The 17,547-nt window shown below is 44.0% G+C and overlaps 1 protein-coding gene across 1 annotated transcript in view; it reads left to right on the top strand.

The window, feature by feature from the left end:
• Nucleotides 1-17,547, top strand: part of RGS6 (regulator of G protein signaling 6) — a 582,039-nt gene that overhangs the window by 471,324 nt on the left and 93,168 nt on the right. The window contains exons 4-6 of the mRNA XM_061182706.1: nt 8,147-8,197; nt 11,203-11,309; nt 12,589-12,640. Of these exons, the coding sequence (XP_061038689.1) occupies nt 8,147-8,197; nt 11,203-11,309; nt 12,589-12,640 (210 nt within the window). The remainder of the gene's footprint in view (nt 1-8,146; nt 8,198-11,202; nt 11,310-12,588; nt 12,641-17,547) is intronic.

Here is a 17,547-nt window from a genome sequence, read left to right on the forward strand (position 1 = left end):
GGATTTAAGTGTTCCAAACTGTTCGAGTCAGACTGACACAAAAGCCTCCAGTTTAGAAGGGAGAACCACAGGCTGGATCAAAGCCAGTCGCATCGCAGGCAGTTTGAACTCTGCAGCCTGGGAGCCAGTGAGGCCAGCAGCAAGGACAGGCGAGAGGAGAAAGGGGCACCAGGTCTTTCTGCCTCGAGAAGAGAGTTGAAGACTTCACCTTTCCTTCTGCTCGTCGTCCTCTTTAGGTGCCAGCCAGGGTTGAACGAGGAGGAAGCAGTTCAGATTGCTGCCTAATGGGTTTTGCTTATTTTTTTTTTTTTGAAGTATAGTTGATTTACAATATTGTGTTAATTTCAGGTATCCAACAAAGTGATTCAGATATATATATATATTCTTTTAAAATTATTTTCCATTATAGTTTATTACAAGATATTGAATATAATTCCCTGTGCTATGCAGTGAATCCTTGTTGTTTATGTATTTGCCTTATATTTTTTAAAACATTCATTTGTTGAGACTTCTTTTTACAAGGAGGGGTGTGGTTTTTGAAAGAAAGTGTCAATGGATGGAAAACCCTGAACCTTTCCTCCAAAGCAGTAGCTGCAAAATGCCCAGCCAAGGTTGGTGCTGGTCTGTGATGAAGTTTCCATGGGCCATAAAAAATTGAGAAAAAAATTTTAAATGTAATGAATATGTGCATATGAATGGATATATATTATATGATGCCCATTTGAATATAACTATTGATCAATGAGTGTTTATGAAACCCCAGCTTCATGCCAGGTCTTTGCTTGGTGCCAGAGATAAAACAGTATAACAGAGGCCTGCTCTTTTGGAACTATAGTTATGGGTTGAATTGTGTCACCCCAAAATTTATATGTTGTGGTCCTAACCTCTGATACCTCAGAATGTGACCTTATTTGGATACAAGGTTGTTGCATGTGTAATTAGTTAAGATAAACTAGTTTAGGGTGGGCTATAATCCACTATGCCCTTATAAAAAGGAGAAATTAGACACAGAGGCATCATACACACAGGGATAACGCCATGTGAAGATGAAGGCAGAGATTGGGGTAATGCTTCTACAAGACAAGGCACACCAAAGACTGCCAGCAAAGCATCAGAAGTGAGGGGAGAGGCTGGAACAACTTCTCCCTCACAGCCCTCAGATGAACCAACTCTGCCCACACCTGGATCTTGGTCTTCCTGTCTCCAGAACTGTGAGACAATAAATTTCTGTGGTTTAAGCTGCTCAGTTTGTGGTACTTTGTTAGGCAGTCCCAGGAAACTAATACAGAGAGGGAAGCAGACACTGACCAAATCATCACGCTGTAGATGTCTAGTTCCAAACCAAGATAAGTGCTCCAAGAGAAGGCGCTCACTTCCTGGAAAATGTCCTCCAGAGGAGCAAAGCCACAAAAGCTGCCAGGCGGGGGTCCCACCCCCTCCACGAGGCCCTGTCAGCCTCCTAAAGTTTGCCTGCTGCAACTCCCTCCTTTGTTTCTCCTTCTGTCCAACAAGCTGTCCATCAGCAGATCCCTTCCTAAAAGCATCAGAAGACATTTGAGATTCTCTAAAGCCTAGAATGAAAAAGCAGGCAAATAACAAGAAGTTCAAGTTGCTGCTGCTTCTCTGAGCCATGCCAATGACTTGGTGAGACACTTGGCTCCAAAATGAATGTAAAACACAGACTCTCTCCGTAGCTCATGTGTGTTTCGCTTATTACGTTCCAGGAGCTGTGCTGGCATTGCAGATACAGCATCTCCTTTAACCCCAGAGCCTAAGCAGCAGGTCCTTTTATTATTGTCCTCATTTTCATATGAGGAAATGAGGGCACAGAGCAGGTAGGTTACCTAATAATAAACAGGCCATTTCAGCAAAACCATGGGCCAGGCTTTTGGAGAGAGTTTTGTATACATGACCTTGTTTTATCCTGGAAGTAGGTGGGATTTCCCCCAGTTGACCCATGAAAATGGAGATTGGGGTGGGTGGTAATTAAGGGACCTGCCCAGGATCACACAATTTGGAAATGACATACCATGAGTTGAACTCCTATCTGCCTGACTTTATAAACAATGTGCTTTATTGCTTCATATGCTTGGGAAGCAAGTGTATATCTGTTAAATTTGTCACCATTTTCCGTGGAAAAACTCCAGCCCATTGCCAAACAATACCTCTCAAAAAATGCCACTAGACTTTTTATCACGCTAGTTCTTCCACCTGTATTTCCTTCTGTCTACTGCCAGCTATTCGTTGTGTCCGCCCCGCCCAAACCCAGTTGAACATTTGCTCACAAGCTGTCTTTGTAGTGCATTTTTTATTGTTTTTTTAACAAAGTCATAAAAGAATGGTCTAAATTTGTAAAAACTTCCCTACTTAGGGTGTCGTTCAATTCATCTGCAAAATGGAGATAATAATCTATTTACACCATATAATTATTATAGTATAATCATTCCAAGCCTGGAATATAGAAAGTGCTCAATAAATTATTAGCTCAATAGCTAACAGTAATAATTATTATTATCACTAAATTAGTGTCTGTACTTCAGGAAAGAAGTAGAGTACAGAAGATTAACTTTTCCAATTATTCTTCTACGTACTACCTGGAAAGTTATTCAGAGATAAGGGGGGCAGAATGGTGTAGTGGAAATAATATTTCACATGAGATTGCCTGGATTCCAACCTTGGCTCTATTAGGTACTAGCATGTGACCTGGGGCCTCTCTGGGCCTCTTTAAAACAGGTATAAGAGTTATTATATTTTACACAGTTGTTGTCAAGATGATGTGTGACAACAGGGTTAAGTGTCCAGCTCTGGCCTAGTGCACAGTGGGCACTGGGGAATGCCATCCTTCTTGGCGGGCTTTGGCCTGCACATGGCACCTGCATGCGTGGTGAGGTGGCACAAAGCTGCCCTCTCTACTCACAGGTGCAGCAGAGACCTTGGCAGATACGTGAAAATCCAATGGAGGACGGAGTCATAACCTTGCCTAAGGAGTACCGTGAGCTCACTCACGGCAGGAACCGTCTTATCCTTGGTTGAGCTCCAGAAAAATAGGTTACTCAAGTGGAAGTGTCTTTCTCCAGTGGGGAGGACTGATGAGTAAGTTATCAATTGCTTCAGTTACCAGAACCATGATATATAAGCTACCAAGTTGCAGGTAACTTGAAATTTGCAGGTGACTGGAAGCCGTCTTTTGTCAAGTTTGCATAATCTAATTTGGGCTCAGATTGATACAAAACTTTGGGGGAAATGAAGGAAGTGTTTCATAGTAGGATCTGCTTGGGTTTTGACTTATTTCAAAAGAAGATCCAGGTATCCCTCATTCTTTAGGGGAGCTTAAAACGCCAGAAGCCAAGCCCAGAATAGAACACTTTTATAGTAAGGGTCTCCCCCAAGCCAGAAAGAGAACTTTCTAAAATCTCGCAAGATCTTACCAGCTTACTCAAATCCAGTTTATATTGATCTAGAGTTAATACAACTTGGGAAGAGGTCACTGAGTCTCACTCTACCCAAGTAAACAAGTAAGCAAACCCCAGGGAGGGGTGCTGGGGGTCACCCCTTGTCCAGGACTGTGGTGAACAGCCCTATTACAGTCTACAGAAGGCTACTGCAAGGCTCAGAGCCAGCCAGATGGCCAGACAGTGACCAATTTGAGGCCCATGACCAAGCCACCTGCTCTGTACTCCTCAGGAGGGAAGACAGCTTTGCGAGTCCTGCCTTCATTCCTCTGCCCTTTCCCCAGAGAGCAGCGAGAGCACAGGGCCTGGGGTCAGCAGAAGGCTGTGCTCCATACCCTCTCTACTTGGGTCCGTAGCCCTGACTCTCCACGTTCTCACCACTTTAGGCTCAGAGGCCAATTCTTCCCTCTCTGCTCCTTAACAAAAAAGAATTTTTCTCAGTGCAAAAGTAATATATGAATGTTCTATGAACTCCAAATAATAAGGAAATGTAAAGAACAGAAATTTCCCATAATTTGACCCTCACCTCTCCCCAAGATAACCTAAATTTAACAGTTTAAGTATACTTCCAGGGCTTCCCTGGTGGCGCAGTGGTTAAGAATCCGCCTGCCAATGCAGGGGACACGGGTTCGAGCCCTGGTCTGGGCAGATCCCACATGCTGCAGAGCAAATAAGCCCATGCGCCACAATTACTGAGCCTGCACTCTAGGACCCATGAGCCACAACTACTGAAGCCCGCGCACCGAGAGCCCGTGCTCCGCAACAACAGAAGCTACCGCAATGAGAAGCCCGCACACCGCAACGAAGAGTAGCCCCCGTTCACCACAACTAGAGAAAGCCCACACACAGCAACAAAGACCCAATGCAGCCAAAAATAAATAAATTAAATAAATAAATAAATATACTTCCAGAACTTTTCTCCTCCACATCTGTATATATCTATACATATGTAAGTAATAGAATACAAATATAAATATATATTTTCTATTGTAAAAATGTCATTTTACCATATACACTCTTCTCAATATGCTTTTTCATTTAATACGGTAGGTGTTCAATAAATATTTGTTGTATGGATGAGCCATAATTTATGTATTGAATCCCCAAGTTGTGTCCAAAAGCCCTGCCAATAAACATAATTATATACATATGTAAGACATAATTGAAATACGGGCTTACAACACATATAGAAGCATAAAGCATACCTGCATATAATAAATATATACTGAAATATATTAACAATCCACGCAGGTTGTGAAGAAGTGTTTCAGGTGCCCTCTGGTGTATTTCATGGATATCCCTAGTATAAATGTTGATAAATTAGCCTCAAAAAGAAAACTTTCAGCCAAATGTTTTGGGATCATTGGGAATAAAGAGCGGCTATCGTGCACTTGTTCTTAATGTTTTTATATTGGCTTTAAGTCCTTGGCAGGCAGGGCAGCCTGGCAAAGATAAGAACCAGAATCCAATAGTAGTAACAAAAGGCAACAATCAATTTTAGATAGAACAGAAAAAAAAGTCTGCTGCAAATTCTTATTAGAATAAGAAGGAAAGAATGATTGGGAGAAGGAGGAAAGAAGGAAGAAAGGAAAGAGAAAAGAGAAGAATAAAAATGTTTTCTCCTGATGGTTATTTGGACTCTTCTTGCCTGGTTCTACAGTGTAATAATTGTAGGTCTTATAAAGGACATAATATTATGACAGATTTCCCTTCCTTACTTGTTCCTGAGGCTGAACCTGCAATGGTTTACTGCCTGCTCACAAGGCTGAGGGTGGCCCTTCCTGGATTAGTCCAACGAAACCTAAAATACCCCACGCCCACGAGAATGAGACTGTCCACAGCCCCAGACATCGTTGTGTGTGCTCAGGTCCCCCAGGCAGTGCCCGTGCGTGTCAGGGATGGCGGTGGCGTGCGTGCTGCTACAGACTGAAGACAGTGGCCTGGACAGCCAAGGGCAGCAGCCCAGCCCCACTAGGGCCTGAGGACAGTCACACGAGTCCCCAGATGAGACAATGACTGTCATGGTGGCTACACCAGCGACAGGAAACCCAGGTCTGTGGTCCCCGCAGTGCTAGAGGAGAAGGGCCAGGGGCTTTTGTGACTTTCACTTCTTTACCAAAAAAATGCTTACATGTGATCCTTCAGCTCTGTGAATGCAAACCGGAGCCTGGGGAACTGGGAAGAACAATTAGGCCGGACATGAGTGCAGAAAGCCAAAGCGGGTAGAAACCCAGACAATGGTACCGAAGGCTGGGGTGGGGTGGAGGGGGGAGCGGATATGATAGCAAGGAAGGAGTTTCAATGTGAATGAATACTAATTAGTGACATGGATATTAATGATGACAGTAATTAACAGGGGAAAGGAAGGGCTGTCATTGTCCCAGGGTGAGTAATCAATCTTGGCAGGTGATAAATAATGGTTCAGCAAGCTCAGCAGAAAGATAATCCTCTTGCCCGGGGGAGAGCTGTTGCTGATGCTGGAAACCTCTCCGTTTCTAGGCAACCCACAAAAAAAAGCACTGTTTTTCTTTTGAGGGAAAAACAGGTTAGAGTCTTTCCCCCCAACCCCCAACTTGGGATTACCCTTTGTATTTGATTTCTGCTTTGTTCTTCATTTCCTAGGACAAATGTTGAACTTGTATAATTTGGAGGAAGTGGACACACACACACACACACACACACACACACACGAGACATACTCTCCCTTTCTCTCTAAGAATGTGAATGAAAAGGAGTGTTTTTGATCCGAAGTTTAGTTCATAGATGCCATCTGGGAGCAAGAGTGGGGAAATGCTTAGAAGTCTTGCTTTTGAGGTTGAAATGCAGGGAACTTGCAGGGCCGTGTCAGTGGAGGCTAGTTCTGGGATGGGGGGACAGCACAGAAAGGGCAGGACAGTCTACTGTGCAGGGTTCATTCACCTTCCAGAGAGCCAGAGAGAAACAAAATGTCTAGGCACTCAGGCCTGTACTGGTCTCACTTTTGAACCCCAGTCAAATTTCTGAGCAATTTTAATTCTGGAAAAAGGGCAATATTCGTTCAACCCCTCTGCTGGGGTTTCCAGTGTTTTAGCTGGGAGTCCATCCCAGGAGAGCTTCTGGCAGGCCCTCTCCCTCACACCATGCCTCAGACCCATGACAAGACTCGGATATCTAGAAATGCTGCCCTTTTCAGGCTGTTTTCCATCAAACATTTCATCCTGAGGTGACAAAGCCACCTTCGAAGATCTGAACTGGTTTAAGTGAGATTTTGGGGTGACAAAGGTAGATTGCACAGAAGTTCAGAACCTCCCAGAAAATTGGACTCCTCTACCCACACATGAACTGCACTGGCCTAAGAACACTGGTTCCAGGTGCCGCATTTAAAGGGAGGCAAACAAAAGCAAATATATTCTGAGAATTGTGACCAAAATGAGGAGGGACCCCAGATCATGTCCTGAGAAGAAACAGCTGAGGAATCCAGGCGTGTTTCACCTGGAGGGGAGGAAACTCAAGGAGAACATTGATAATACATTGGACGGACTGTCCAAATAGTTGAAGGATTGTCTCACAGAGTGAGAGGTCTGAGTTCGTTTTTCTGTCATCAGAGGGCAAAACTAAGACCAAAGAGAGGAGTTCAGAGAAGGGCAAATTTCTGTTGAGAGAAATCGAAGATGATTTAACTGGGACAGGTTGGCCATCAGGAAATTTGTGAGTTTCCAGGCACTGGGGTTTTTCTAAATGGAAATTACAGCACCTCTTTTCCAGGGTGTTGTGGATGGGGCTTGTGTATTGGCTAGGGTTGGAGTAGATAAGCTTTAAAAGTCCCCCTTCTGATTCTTAAGATTTTATGTTAGTTAAGGCATTACTAGATGCCAAAACAGATAACCCTCAAATATCTGGGGCTCAACACGACCAAGTTTATTTTTCAATCAGGTCACCCCAAATGGGCCTCAATTTTCATGTCTGTTCAGGATCCCAGGCTCCTTCCACACATGGCTCTGCCCTCCCCTAGGCCCCTGGAGTTCTCTCCATTCAGCCAGCAGATGGGGATGAACGGTGTGGAGGGTCACACAGGAGTTTTATGGTCTGAGTCTGGAAATCGCTTATGGCATTTCCACCCACATTCCATTGTCAGAACTCAGTGCACACCCAACCGCAGGAGAGTCTAGGAATGTAATCTAGCTGTGGCCCAGGGGATAGAGGACAGAGGTTTTGGTGAACACAGAGAAGTTTCTCCCACAGACACAGGGGCTTATTCATTCCGGATGAGCCCAGGCCAGAAGAAATTAGAGATTTTTTTCAGGAACCTGTGAGGTCATCTGTGTTGGGCAGGCCTTGTCAGTTGAGGATAGTGAGCTAAAAGGAGTCTCCTCCCTCAGGAACTGGTCTGGGGCCAGGCGTGATAAGACTTCCTCTAGCCTGTCATCAAAATATGTATTCTCAGGAAGGCCCCTCCAGAAGCGCCCTAGAGAAATGTGGATACAAGACCATCCTGAGTCATCAGAAGTGGATTTTGGGGGGAAAAGAATGGAACTGTGACTACAGAAGCATACTAATGGATGGAAAGGGTTGGTTAGGATGGAAAAGTGTCCATATTACCTAGCTCTCCAGGTGTGTGCTAATTGGAATTAGGAGTTTCTTGGGTAACCGTGTTTCTTCTGGCACAGAGTTAAACATCCATGAGGTCTTCAGTTGACATTGCTTTATCCTTGCAGGTACTGACATTGTGCAGTGGCTTATGAAGAACCTCTCCATTGAGGACCCAGGTACCTGACCCTTGACCCTGACTTTACCCCCATGATGTTAGTGAACAACCCATAACCAAATTCCAAACCAGATTCTCCTATCCTCCTGAGAACTGGGCTTATACACGTGAATTCCAAGATGTAGGATCACTCTGTTTACAAATAGCATTAATTTATTTTCTCTGCTGAATTCCTATCTTGAAATTTAAATCACCCTTGGAGGAAATGAGCAACTATTTAGAATGCCAAAGAGCCCAATACAATAACATGGGAAATGAGATGGACTCTGGTTAGCCCAGCAATTAAAGATAAGTTGTAGCACTGTCACGGAACAGCCTTCTAGAGCCAGCTCTTAAAATTAGATTGCCTGATGCACAATTAAGAGGTTTAATTATTTGCTAAGACTCCTTCTGTTCTCTGCTTCTGCAAGAAGTGAAGGAATGATTTTTTTTTCAACTTTAATTGTGCAATGCAATTACCTCACCAGGAAAACAACAGCAAACCCTGGCCAGTAAAACAGTTTCCAAATCTGTCCTCCCACCAGCAAATAAGCAGTAAAATTTATTTGCATAGCAAAATTAGAAAATGCAGGGTTCCAGAATAAAATGAAAATTCTAGATAAGAAAACTTTTCTGAATTTATTATATACTCCCCATCTTAACTAAGTATTCTTGCTGCCTGAAGGTCATATTTACAAACATCCACTAATGTATTCTGATGTTCTTGGGGATTAGACCTATTTGCCTCAGATTGAATGCCCTTCAATTGCTATGCTTTTTAAAGATTTTTTTCAAGTGCCCATTCTAGGTGTCTGACCTTCAGCTGTGATTCCTTGCCGGGGTCAGTATGTCAGCTCGGGCATCCCTATATTTTAATCTGATGCTCCTAATAGACTACTGACTATGAAACAATACAACTTACATAGAGTTCAATTAAACATAGGCGCCAGAAATCTGAGTGCCAGAAAAGCAGGTCATGAACGGAACACTAGCCTTTTTCCCCATCATGATTAATGGCCACTCTCATGAGAAGTGAAAATTCTTAATTCTAGTCAAGTTCTTAATCTTCAGGGGGAAACTATAAATGCTAATCCTTTTAAGGAAAAAACCCAAATCAACTACCCTATGTGTTTGCCTTACACAGCCTGGACTTCTGATTGTCCACTTGTGAAAACTGGACTGAATAAGTCTCTACCAGTTCATTTACATGTATGTAGAGTCACCCTTCTTCGTGGTGGTCTCCTCTTCCAAGAGCACTGTTTTCTTTGCCCTTCTAAATCAGTCATCCTATTTCTGACAAGTATTTTATCCTTATCATCAGTGGTGGTAGTAGCAGCAGTAATGGTATATTCAGAGAACCCTGAACCCCCTAGTGGTAGAACAGGCTTCAGGAATCCTCTGGTCCAGGTACGAGAATCTTCTGTGAAAGGTCCCGAATGATAAGAGTCTTATCTATGACGGTCTATTATACTTTGATGCCCTTGGGAGGACATGAAGGTGTTGGGACCTGTCTGGGCTTCTGAGAAGTAGATGAGCGGCAGAAGTTAAGAACAATTCACCAGCAGAAATGAGGCAAACAAAAACCCTGGGAAGGCGGGTATCCAACATCTGCCCTCCCTCTCTTCTTCCTTCCCATCTGCCACGTCTCCAAGCAAAAGCCTTTTGAAGAATGAAGTGAGACTTCTAGCTCCTAGATTGGTGACATGAAAGTCCCCTTCTTACTGGATTTTACTTTTCCTTCCCTGGAGAAGGAGAAGTTGCAGGTGATGAAACTTCCCTTTTCTGCTGGACCCATGGTTCTTGAAGCATATAGACTTCAAAAGCCAGCTGATCACCACTAAGCAAGTAAAATACATCTCCATTCATTCTGATTCTCCCAGTTACAAGTGTATGCTCCTTCCAAAGGAGAATAGCAGGTTCTAAATATGCAAAACGGCTGGATTATATACAACCTCTTGAAAGTTGTAGCACTGTCACGGAACAGCCTTCTAGAGCCAGCTCTTAACATTACATTGCCTGATCCACACCTGAGGTTTAATTATTTGCTAAGTCTCTTGAAGAGTTTGCAAATAAAACCAATACAAGTCACTTTAAAAAATTCAGAGCTTATGAAATTAATAATTCATAGAGACTCCCTGAGTGTGTCAAATAATTTCTACAGCCAAAAACTAATTTTTATCAGTTAGAGTACTTTTATATTTGTGAAAGATTATCATGTATGATAGAACCATTTAGATTTCTTTTTTCTTAGCTCTGCTCAGAGTAAATATAAATTTGTAACCATTTATGTGAATCTATTTATGGCTGGTGCTAAAGTAACAAAACAACAGGTTGGTTGTGGCAAAAATATAAGTATATCTATTAGGTTGGCCTCCCTAGGCTACTGCCCACTGCACTGCCTGCCCATCCTTCAATTCTCTAAGATACTGAGCTTTCCCTCTATGTCTGTAAAAGAAGGGTAACACCCTCTTCATCGCTGGTGGGACTGTCATGTCCGGAAATGCAGTGTGAGTCTGAAGACTCTATGGGCTGCATGCTCATTGCTGGCGGTGATTTAAAAAAAAAAAAAAAGGATGAAACTAAAAATATGAATCAGGGCTGCCAGCACTTACTGAGCACTTACCCTGCACCAGACACTGCTAAGCACTTCATGTGAAGCATCTCACTTAATTAAATACAGGCTTATCCACACCAAAGCCCATGGTCTTAACTGGGAAGGTGGACTTTCTTCTGGAAGCTTTAGGGACGTTAACAATGTCAGACTCTCAGAGCTAGGATCCAGGGGATCCAGACACATGTGGCCCTCCCCAACCATTGACATCTCCCCACCCCCCCCGCCCAGTGCAGCCCTATCAGAAGGTATCAACCAATCAATCAGCCAATCATGCAGTGATCTGGGGGTGATGATAGTTGACTTCCGGTTGCCTTTCTGCTCCCCCCACCCCGCCCCACTTACATTTCAGCTAAGTAGCCCTGCATTCTGACAGCTTCCTAATTACTTCTCTCTCTTCTGCCCTGTCCCTGCAGTTGAAGCAATACACTTGGGAAGCCTCGTAGCTGCCCAGGGCTACGTCTTTCCGATCTCGGACCATGTTCTCACCATGAAGGATGATGGCACCTTTTATCGTTTCCAGGTAGGAATGCAGCTTGTCCTCCTGAAGAACCTTCTCTTCTCATCATCATCTGACCTCAGATTAGAACTACCTAAAAAACTGACAGTATTTAAGGGAGCAACCCTTACCTCCCACCAGCACTGGGACAACCAAGCGAACTTTTGTCTGGGCCATTTGTTGCCCTACCCGCATAGTAGTAAAAATCCCTCATGGAGAACCTACCATTCACTGTGTGCTTTACACATTATCTCCTCATTTATTCTGAAGAACAAACTTTGGGGGGATTAATATCTCCCATTTTACAGTTGGTAAAACTGAGGTACTTGGAGAATTAACAGGGCATTGAGTAAATCCAGGGGACAGCCTTGATTTGAACCTAGGTCAGCCTGATAGCAAAGTCCTTGATGTTTCTTCTATATCATGCTGCCTTCCTGGTGTGAAGTTTCTATTCACTACCTATTAACACTTCCCAACCATTCCCACTCCTCAGATCCTGTCCCACAATGAATTGGAGCAGAGGATAAGGGGTTGTGTCAAGATCTAACCAAAGGGTTTAGGAGTGGAGTTCTTCAGACAGGGTCGAAGGATGTCTAAGTCTGCTCAGCTGACATAACAAAATACCACAGACTGGGTGGCTTAAACAGCAGAAATGTATTTCTCACGGTTCTGGCAGCTGGAAGTCTAAGATTTTCAAGTAGGGTTCAGTTTGTGAGGAGAGGTTTCATCCTGGCTTTCAGATGGTTGATTCTCACTGTGTCCTCACAGGGTGGAGAGAGAGAGACGTTGTTAGCTCTCTGGTGTTTCCTCTTATAGGGACACTAATCCTATCTGATCAGGGCCCCACCCTTATGATCTCATTTAACCTTAATTACTTCCTTACTTCACATACAGTCACACTGGGGGTTAAGGCTTCATCATAGAAATTTAGGAGGACACCATTCAGTCCTTAGCAAAGGGACAAAGGAACTTGGGGCTTGTGCCCGGGCAAACAGTGCTTGTCTGACTTCTGTATTAGACTTCTATTACCTCAGGATAAGAAGTTTTTGCCCTGTAAACTGTTTCTCATTTTTGCATTTATTTGGCTTACCTCAGGTTTCATTTCTCAACACCTAGATTAAAATGTTGACTGGCCTCCGCTGCATTAAGAACAGGAGAGAGTTAGGGTGTGGCGTCAGCATGTGGACAGAACCTGTCATAGGGAGGGGTCCTCACTGGGTGCAGGGGAGGGCTGCCCCTGGGCCCCAGGCAGGGGAGGGCAAGTGCTAGCGTTCTGAGTCCTGACACCTGTGCTCTTTTGCAGGCCCCGTACTTCTGGCCTTCGAACTGCTGGGAGCCTGAAAACACTGACTACGGTAAGCACTGAAGCCATGGCCCACACTTAGTGTTACTCCTGGGAATGCAGAAGGCAAATCCTTGCTGTCTGGGCAACCATGGTGCATGAGGAGGAGGGTCTTTGCCCTGCTTAACCCTTTCTCATATTGTTGACATGTACTAAGGTTCCTGTTTCACGTAATGATGAAAGACAGTGCACGCTGAAAGGTGCAGCCATTGGAAGGGAATAGGGGAAGGGAAGAAAAGTTCTATCAAGTGTGGCTAATGCTCATTCTGTGGGGCCATGGAGAACTGGGCTGGTGGCTATTGACCACTCCTTCCTGGGACAGGGTTTCAGGGAGGGCTGGATCAAGGTGCCACCTTCCCCTGTCCATTTCCTTTCTCACAGACTTGTTAAGACTTTTTAATAATTCATTGGTGTTTTTGATAGTCGGTCATTAGAGGGAAAGTGTAACAGACTGTGGAAGGGGTATACAAAAGTTACCCCACCTAAGAAAACAAAGAGTGGGTGAAGCTGGGAGCTGGGTAAGCAGGGAATTACCTCTGTCCAGGCAGGGATCTATTAGACTCTTGCCATATTCTCTCCGTGAAGACTGTTTAACACATCTACATGTCAGTCTTCTAAAGTTACATTATCCCTATACTTCAGATAAAGCTAAGGTCCAGAGAGGCCCCATCCTCATACCTCTCACACTGTATGCTACTTGTCTGGATGCCTGGTCAATTGTAAGCTCCATGAGGGCAGACTGGTCCACCTCATTCATTCTCTTATCATCCAGTGCACAGTGCATGCCTGAGGCATAGTTGGCACTCAGTAAATATTTGCTGAGGGTTCTGGTTCTTTATTAAAGGTGATTAACAGACACTCAGTAGAGACAGCAGAATTTGAACTCAGGTGCTCATTTCATTCTGTCCCTCTGCACAGTGCCCTCATCACCGACTCAGCTGCTGGGGCAGCCCACAGCAGCTCTCCTTGGGACTGGTGCGCGCGATGAGACCTGCACCTTCTCCGTGGGTTCTTTGCAGGATGCTTTTCACAGGAAGGCAGAGCCAGCTGCAGCTGGGTGGTATTCTGGGGAGCCTGTCCCTGAGACCTTGTGATAAGCTATACCCTCTGGATTATACTTCTGAGGGATGGGAAACCAGCAATTGGGAACAGTCCTGAAGATAGAATTCTGGCAAGTCATTGCCCTACAAGGCTACAGTTGTTCTGTTTTCAAGTCTGGATCACAGCCCTGAGGCAGAGGACAGGTCCCTGTGACTGTCTCATCAGCTGTGTGCAGGCACCACTGCGGGTCGCTCTGGAACTGTGCTGTGCCTTAAATGATGTGATAAGTGGGTCCAGCCAGGTTTCTGGCTCAGAACGGGAGCAGCACTTGGCTGCTCATAAAATAAGTGCTTCTGGGGCTGAAATACTGCTGACAAAAGCCCAACTTGGAATTTGAATAATTGTAGCTCAGTTCCATGCAGCAGCCATGTGCCCTTGTGAATGTGAAAACCAGTATTTTTCCAGGCAATGGAGAGCATGGGAGGATAGTGGGACCAGAAAACTGAGGCCAAGTAAGATTCAAATATTTACTTGAATATAAACCCACAACCATCAGCCATCTTACCCTGCATACAACAGGGCATTATTTCCCTTTCTGTACAGATTTTTGTAATTTTAGTTGTGCAGCAGGAACAGGGATGAAAATAACAATTAATGTCAGGCTCTCCCTAAAGCAAAATTATTTTGAATTCCTGTACCTCCATTTTGGCAAATCAGATGGAGAACTTAGAGTGCAGGATGCAAATTACTCATCGCCATTTCCAGTTTAGCCAGAAAATCAGTATTTACCAAGAGAGATGTCAGCACAATGGGCCCATTGTTGACTGGCTCCACTAGCTGTGTGATCTTGGCAAGTTACTTAACCTCTCTGTGCCTTGGAAATCTCATATTAAAACCAGAATAATAATGGTACTTGTCTCTCAGTGTTGTTTTGTTAATTAGAAATGAGTATAAGTTTAGGTGTATGGCATATAGTAAGGAGTCAATAAAAACCATGGTGGTAGTTGGTATTATTACCTCCAGGGTGTTGTTCAATCTTACTTGTTCTGTGGTAGCCCTCTTGCCAGAAAGGATGTGACACCAAAGCTAAGAATTCAGAATAGGTATGGCTTGGATTGATGAAGAACCAGGAAACTTTCATTCATTCAGCAAACATGTACTGGTCACTCACTCTGTGTCAGTTGCTCTGTCACAGATTTGAGTGAATTATAGGCTTACCCTCCAAGCATCCCGGGCTGGGAGAGGCAGCATGATGGGGGCAAGAAGAGGATGGAGAGGAGTCTGATCTGAGTACTCAAAGATTTTATGTTGATGAAGAATGATTACGAAGGTTGAATAATTTGGAATGAGCAAGTTTATAAAAAGGTCTTCGTAGTCAAGGAGAGACGCTTAGAGTAGATTCAGCAGCTTTAGAGAGCCATTGTGGGTCCCCAACAATGGGGAATAACCTGCAAAATTCCCTCATCTATGAAATGAGGCTAATAACAGAACTCACCTCATAGGTTATTATGAGGATAAATAAGTGGACATTTGGAAAGTCCCTAGAACACTGCCTGACGTTCAATAAGCTCCATACATGTGGTAGCTGCTCTGCTATTGTGGTGATTTCCCCAGACCTAAAATACCGCTTGGCACATAAGAGACACTCAGATTTTTAAATGGGTGAATGAATGAATCAATGAATGAGTAAATGGGGCAGTGAATGTCATAGTGGAGACATTCCTCTGAACTAGACCTCAATTCTAGTTCCACCCCTACCACTAACTAGTCCATGGCTAAATCACTTCACTTCTCTGAGCCTTTAATTTTTCCATCTGTTAATGAAGTGTCTGTACTTGATGGTCGCCAAGGTTACTTCCAATGCTAAAATTCCATTGTTTTAAGAAGTAGTTAGAGGGTATGAGGGCAACAGAGAAATAAGTGATTTATATGTTCCCTAGTTTAGGAGATTGAGGTTAATTATGATGTCACTAGTAAAGACAGAAAGCTTGGAAAGGGAGTGAGTTTTTTAAGGACGTTGAAATAGGATAGGTTCAATACTTTTTAAATGTTTAATTGCACATGTAGCACATGAATCTATTGACTTTATAGAATTTTTAATTGTGTTCTGTTTTTGTCATGGTAGGATGCTGGTGAGATTGAGATGGCAATGAGATGCCAGCATGAGGGCAAGAAGACAAAGATTTTTCAATGAGAAATTACACATCCAAGAAAAATCAACATCTGAGCTTAAAGCAAGTCCCCTGGATGCCCTGTTCGAGGACTTGGCTTTGTTGCCAGTGGTCACTTGATTAGTTAGGTGTCAGAGGGAGCACTGTTGAGGCACCAAGGAAGTGCAGACAGACAAGCCCCAGGGAAGGTCTGGGCCAAGAGGAAGGTCCCCTCAATAGCTACTTGCTGCCTTCCCAGTTATGGTGAACCAACTGCCCAACGCGTGACATTAGCTGCACAGGAAGGGGGCCGCCAGCATTCGATCATGTAGCTCGTGGTCATCAGTAGAGGTACCGGCTTTGCCTTCCGTGCATGGTACTTTACTTCTCAACTTAGCTGGCCCATTTTGACCCAGATGGGTTGGAAATTTCTTGGGATGATTCTGCTTAAATAGAAACCAAATCTGGGTTACACTTTCCTGAGTTTCACATTTGGCCAATGCAAAATACTGTCTGAGGCAACATCGTCAAAGCAGCTGCCACCCGCGCTGACCTACACCTCTCCTGGGTCATTGAGACCAGGTCTGCTGGGGCTGGTGACATGCCAGGCTTCCTGCTGCAGGTTGCCCCAATTCCACAGGCTGCCTAGTTGGTGACAAAGGAGGTACCTTGTAATAGAGAAGATACCCCTTTATCTGACACAGTGCAGAGCTGTAGACGTTTGGTTCATTGGAAAAGTTGGTGAGTTGGTATGAAAAAGTGATACATACATACCTTAATGACCTCAAATTAATGTAAAATATACAAAGAAACATTCATTCAACAGCCTTTTGAGGTAGAATGAAAGATTCTCTTTGATTGTCGTTCCCCATAATTTGAGTTTCTTTCTTAAATAAACCACACTTAAACCATCCAGTTTTGACACCTTTAAAGTGCATCAAGAATTTTGAAAATACTTTTAAAGCAACTGTATGTTGGCCCCGCTCAAATTTCTACTACTTTTTCACATTTTTTTCAGTTCTCTCGCCTATACCAAATTCATCAGCAATTTATCAGGTTATTCAAAAACCATTCAACTGGATCATCATAGAAACAACAACGCTCTCTCTTTTCACATTAATTTCACCAGTGCATGTAATACTAAGTGAATGTACATTATTAAAATAACAAGTATGCCTAACATAAGCAGGTTCGAGAACAAACACAATTGACTCTCACCCACAGACTCGACTGTGTGAGCAGACGTGTGGGCATACAGAGTAGGCTGCTACCAGAAGGCTCCAGCATATCGTAGGCTGCATCAGGAAATTTTTCAGACCACATAGAGGAGGTCGGTTAACCCAGCAAGGAGTTGACTAGAGTTCCTGGTATAATTAAGTTGTCAAACAGCAAGTCAGCCCTGGTCCTCTCCGACCTTCCCTCCTGGTCATTCTATTGTTCATTCATACCATTCATCTGTTATCTCCCCTGGATCATTCTACTTGGCACTAGAGAAGGAAGGAGATACTGAAGAAGCAGAGGTAGGAGAGGAAATGATGAAGGCCATGTTTGAGGAAGAATATCCTGGCAACTGAGGGCTAAGAGCCCTTCCTGAGCCTGGGAAGAGACACCTAAATTGTCCTCCCTTTCCACTGTCCACTCATTCCACCTGGCAGGCCAGGCCCTGGTGCTGGGTGCAGGGGTTCGTGCTGAGCAGGACACAGCCTCTGCCCTGTTTGGGGTGAAACAG

The sequence above is a fragment of the Eubalaena glacialis genome, chromosome 2 (genome assembly GCF_028564815.1).
Source record: "Eubalaena glacialis isolate mEubGla1 chromosome 2, mEubGla1.1.hap2.+ XY, whole genome shotgun sequence".
Lineage (NCBI taxonomy): Eukaryota > Metazoa > Chordata > Mammalia > Artiodactyla > Balaenidae > Eubalaena > Eubalaena glacialis.